Genomic DNA, 4,770 nt, shown 5'->3' with positions numbered 1-4,770 from the left:
CGGCGCCTCCCGCCGCCATTTTCCCCTCTTGCTCATGCCCCTCCCATATTAACCACGCCTCTCCCCTATTAACCACGCCCCTCTCTCATTAACCACGCCCGTAAATTGCTTAACCACGCCTCCATAACTACTCGGTCACGCCCCTTTTCCATTGACCCCGCCCCCCTCGAGAGCCACGTGGCGCGCCGGCCGCTCGCGCGCCCTCTCCCCATTGGCCGGAGGGCGCGCGGGATCCCCGCCTGCCGCGCTCTGATTGGCTGTTGCCGCCCGGGGGGGCGTGGCCAGAGGAGCCGGCACATCATGGCGGCTCTGGCGGGGGTCGCGGTGCTGCTGCTCGTGGGGGCCATCGGGGCCCGGGGTACGGGGGGGCCCCCCCGGCTGGGGGGGCTTTTGGGGGTCCTTTTGGGCGCTGGGAGGGGTCCCTCGGGCCGTTGGGGTGGTGTGGGAGGTGAGGGGTCCCCGGTTGTGGGGGGCTTTTGGGGGGTCCCGTGGGGGTCCTAATGGGGGGGAGGGTCCCGTGGGGACGTCCCGGGACTTTCGTGGGGGGTCCCGTGGGGTAGAGGGGGTCCCGAGGGATTGGTGTTCCTCCGCCCCCCCCTCGGAGGGTCCTTGGGTATTGGGGTGTCGTGGAGGGTCGGGGAAAACTGTGGCGTGGGGGGTCCCCGGGGTTGTGGGGCCGTTGGGGTGGTCCTGGGGCGTTGGGGGGTCCCTTTGGGGGTCCCCAAAGTTGTGAGAGCCGGGGAGGTCCCTTTAGGGGTCCCTGAAGTTGTGAGAGTCGGGGGGTCCCTTGTGGGGTCCAGTGGGGGGGTTTCCCAAGTTGTGACAGGGAGGGGTCCCTTTTGGGGATCCCCAAAATTTGTGAGAGCTGGGGGTTCCCTTTGGGGGTCCCCAAAAGTTGTGACAGCCGGGAGGGGGTCCCTTTGGGGGTCCCCAAAATTGTGAGAGCCGGGGAGGTCCCTTTAGGGGTCCCTGAAGTTGTGAGAGCCGGGGGTCTCTCTGGGGGTCCCCAAAAGTTGTGAGAGTCGGGGGGGTCCCTTTGGGGGTCCCCAAAGTTGTGAGAACCATGGGGGTCTCTTTGGGGATCCCCAAAAGTTGTGAGAACCAAGGGGGTGTCCAATGGAGGGGTTCCCTTTGGGGGTCCCTGAAGTTGTGAGAACCAAGGGGGTGTCCAATGGGGGGGTCACTTTGGGGGTCCCCAAAATTTGTGAGAGCCGGGGGGGTGTCCAATGGGGGGTCCTTTGGGGGTCCCCGAAGTTGTGGAGAACCAAGGGGGATTCAATGGGGGTCCCGACCAACCGCGCTCCTTCAAACCCCCCCAATTCCCATCCCATGGGGGGCGGCTCCAAAGTCACTGTGGGGGTCCAATGAGTGCAGGGGGTCTCTGACACCCCAACTCCCCCTTCCCCCTAGGTGAGCCCTGCCCGAGGCCCACCATCGCCCCTCCTACTACACCACGTCGGACGCCGTCATCGCCTCCGAGAGCGTCTTCGTGGTGGAGATCTCGCTGCTCTGCAAGAACGGGGCCCAGGTGGAGACCCCCAAATTAATCTGGGGGTTGGGAGGTGGAGAGACCCCTGACCCCCCTGAGCGCCCCTCCCCGCAGAACGTGGCTCTCTACGCCGACGTGAACGGGAAGCAGTTCCCGGTGACGCGCGGGCAGGACGTGGGCAGGTACCAGGTGAGGTTTGGGGGATTTTGGGGGTTTTGGGGGTTGGGGAGCTCAGGTGAGTGTTTGGGGGTCCCCGTGGGGAGGGGGGTTGAGAGGGATCTGGGTGAGGTTTGGGGGGCTCAGGTGAGTTTTGGGGGCTCAGGTGAGTTTTTGTGGGGCTCAGGTGAGTTTGGGGGTGCTAAGGTGTGTTTGGGGGTCTCCCGTGGGGGAGGGGGTTGAGGGGATCTGGTGAGGTTTTGGGGGCTCAGGTGAGTTTGGGGATCCCATGGGGGAGGGGAGGGCTGAGGGGGTTCAGGTGAGGTTTTGGGGGCTCAGGTGAGTTTGGGGGGCTCTGGGTGGGGCTCAGGTGAGTGAGAGTGGTTTGGGGTGCTCAGGTGAGTTTGGGGGTCCCCGTGTGGGAGAAAGGGTTGGGGGGGCAGGGAGGTTTTGGGGGCTCAGGTGAGTTTGGGGGGCTAAGGTGAGTTTGGGGGTCCCCGGGGGAGGAGAAAGGGTTGGGGGGCTCAGGTGAGTTTAGGGGTTGTTCAGGTGAGGGAGAGTGGTCTGGGGGGCTCAGGTGAGTGTTTGGGGTTCTCCCGTGGGAGGAGGGAGAGGTTGAGGGGATCTGGTGAGGTTTTGGGGGTTGCTCAGGTGACTGGGGGTCCCCATGGGGGAGGAGAGGGTTGAGGGGGTTCAGGTGAGGTTTGGGGGGTTCAGGTGAGTTTGGGGAGGCTCAGGTGAATTTGGGGGCCTCAGAAGAGTTGGGGGAGGCTCAAGTGAGGGGGGGCTCAGATGAATTTGGGGGGCTCAGATGAGTGGGGAGGGGCTCAGGTGAGTTTGGGGGAGCTCTGGGGGCTCGGGTGAGTTTGGGGGAGTTTGAAGGGGCCCTGGGGACTCAGTTGAGTTTGGGGGGGCTCAGATGAATTTGGGGTGCCTCAGGTCGTTGGGGCAGCTCAGATGAGTTTGGAGGAGCTCTGGGGGTCTCAGGTGAGTTCTGGGTGGCTCAGCTGAGTTTTGGGGGGCTCAGGTGAATTTGGGGGGCTCAGATGAGTTGGGGGGGCCTCAGATAAATTCGAGGGGGGGTCTCAGCACCCTCTTTCCCCCCCCCAAGGTGTCCTGGAGCCTGGAGCACCGGCAGGCGCAGTCGGGCACGTACGAGGTGAAGTTCTTCGACGAGGAGTCCTACAGCGCCCTGCGCAAGGTGGGCACCCCCAGGACCCCCCCTTTGCCTCCTGGGGGGACCCCCACACCCCCTCCTCACTCCTGGAGACCCTCCCTGACCCCCCACCCCTTTTCCCCCTTTTTCCCCCAGGCCCAGAGGAACAACGAGGACGTGTCGCGGATCCGGCCGCTCTTCACCGTCAACGTCGACCACAGGGTGGGGTTTTGGGGGATTTTGGGGGTTTTGGGGGTCTTGGAGGTTTTGGGGTGCACCAAGGATTTCAGGGGATGCCAAGGATTTCAGGGGTTTTTTTTTGGGGGGGGATTGCAGAGGTTTAAGGGGTGGATATTTAGGTTTTGGGGGGGTTTGGTGGTTCGGGGAGGTGGGCGCTGGGATTTTTTGGGGTGGGGGTGTCAAGGATTTTCAGGGAGTGGCACTGGGATTTTGGGGGGTCCTCAGGGTTTTTAGGAGGGTAGCACTGGGATTTTGGGGGGTCCCAGGGTGATTAGGGTTGGGTTGACGTGGGGATTTCGGGGTGTCCCAGTGTTTGTAGGGAGTTGTCGTTGGGATTTTGGGGTGTCCCGGGGTTTTTGGGAGGCAGGCACGGGGATTTTGGGGTGTCCCCAGGGATTTTCAGGGGGTGACCCTGGGATTTTGGGGTGTCCCAGGGTTTTTAAGAGGGTAGCACTGGAATTTTGGGGTGTCCCAGGGTGTTTAGAATGGGAATGATGTTGGAATTTTGGGGTGTCCTGGTGTTTTTAGGAGGCAGCCACTGAAATTTTGGGGCACCCCAGTATTTTTAAGGGCTTGACACTGGAATTTTTTGGCCATTCCAGAATTTTTAGGAAGCACCCCCTGGGATTTGGGGCCATCCCAGAATTTTTAGGAAGCACCCCTTGGAATTTTGAGCCCTCCCAGGATTTTCAGGAAGCACCCCCCGGGATTTTGGGCCTTCCCAGAATTTTCAGGAATCACCCCCTGGGATTTTGGGCCATCCCAGAATTTTTTGGAAGCATTTTCCTGGAGTTTTGAGCCATCCCAGAATTTTCAGGAAGCACCCCCTGGAATTTTGGACCTTCCCAGAATTTTTAGGAAGCACCCCTTGGAATTTTGAGCCTTCCCAGAATTTTCAGGAACCACCCCCGTGATTTTGGGGCCATCCCAGGATTTTCAGGAAGCACCCCCCAGGATTTTGGGCCATCCCAAAATTTTTAGGAAGCATCCCCTGGGATTTGGGGCCATCCCAGAATTTTTAGGAAGCACCCTGTGGAATTCTGGGGCCGTGCCAGGGGATTTTCATCGACACCACCCTGGGATAGGGGGGAGGATTCAGACCCTGCATTTCCATCCCAGCGCCCTGGGGGGGGGTTCAGGGGTCTCTGGGTGGGCTGGGGGGGTCTGTAGAATTTAGGGGGTCTGTAGAATTTAGGGGGTCTGTAGAATTTAGGGGGTCTGCAGAATTTAGAGGCCTCCCCTTTTTCCCCCTGCAGGGCGCCTGGAACGGGCCCTGGGTGTCCACGGAGGTCGTGGCCGCTGCCATCGGGCTCGTGGTTTATTACCTGGCCTTCAGCACCAAGAGCAGCATCCAGGCCTAGGACCCCCCCAAAAACCCCCAAAACACCCCCAAAACACCCTAAAACACCCCAAAACACCCTCAGGGGGTCCTCAGGGCTGGGGAAGGAGGAGGGACCCCCCCAAAACGCCAAACAACCCCAAAAATGTGGGGGTTCCTCCCCCTCCCAACCTCGAGTTGGGGGTGTCCCCCCTCAAAGGGGGGGCTGCTGGAGACCCCAAAATTTTGGGGGGCTGGAAGGTGTGTGTGGGTTGTGGCCCCCCTCTTATTTTTGCCATAAGGGGGGCCCAAATTTTGGGTCCTGGTTGTATCTTAATAAAATGTGGTTTTCCTCCCAAAAAAAAATTGGGGGTCTGGAATGTGGGTGTGTCCCCCTTTTATTCGTGCTTG

General features: G+C 60.9%; 1 protein-coding gene across 1 annotated transcript; it reads left to right on the top strand.

Moving 5' to 3' along the window:
* The first annotated feature begins 300 nt into the window (after positions 1–300).
* LOC126635220 (translocon-associated protein subunit delta-like) lies at positions 301–4,551 on the top strand. Its single transcript, XM_050306250.1, has 6 exons — positions 301–358; positions 1,416–1,528; positions 1,604–1,678; positions 2,757–2,846; positions 2,958–3,023; positions 4,298–4,551. Exons 1-6 carry the CDS (start codon positions 301–303, stop codon positions 4,400–4,402), a joined length of 507 nt encoding a protein of 168 aa, XP_050162207.1. The 3' UTR covers positions 4,403–4,551.
* Positions 4,552–4,770: the final 219 nt, after the last annotated feature.

Source organism: Myiozetetes cayanensis, unplaced genomic scaffold (genome assembly GCF_022539395.1).
Source record: "Myiozetetes cayanensis isolate MyiCay16 unplaced genomic scaffold, myiCay2020 scf1157, whole genome shotgun sequence".
NCBI lineage: Eukaryota > Metazoa > Chordata > Aves > Passeriformes > Tyrannidae > Myiozetetes > Myiozetetes cayanensis.
Note: the sequence above shows the minus strand (reverse complement) of the source record. Positions and strands in the feature narration are given on the sequence as shown.

What these genes read in the sequence shown, in the direction of transcription:
- LOC126635220 (XM_050306250.1), top strand. Translation starts at nt 301, where the DNA reads ATGGCGGCTCTGGCGGGGGTCGCGGTGCTGCTGCTCGTGGGGGCCATC. An exon ending in TCTGCAAGAACGGGGCCCAG is followed by an intron (nt 1,529 to 1,603) that starts GTGGAGACCCCC and finishes CCCTCCCCGCAG; the next exon opens with AACGTGGCTCTCTACGCCGA. An exon ending in CCTACAGCGCCCTGCGCAAG is followed by an intron (nt 2,847 to 2,957) that starts GTGGGCACCCCC and finishes TTTTTCCCCCAG; the next exon opens with GCCCAGAGGAACAACGAGGA.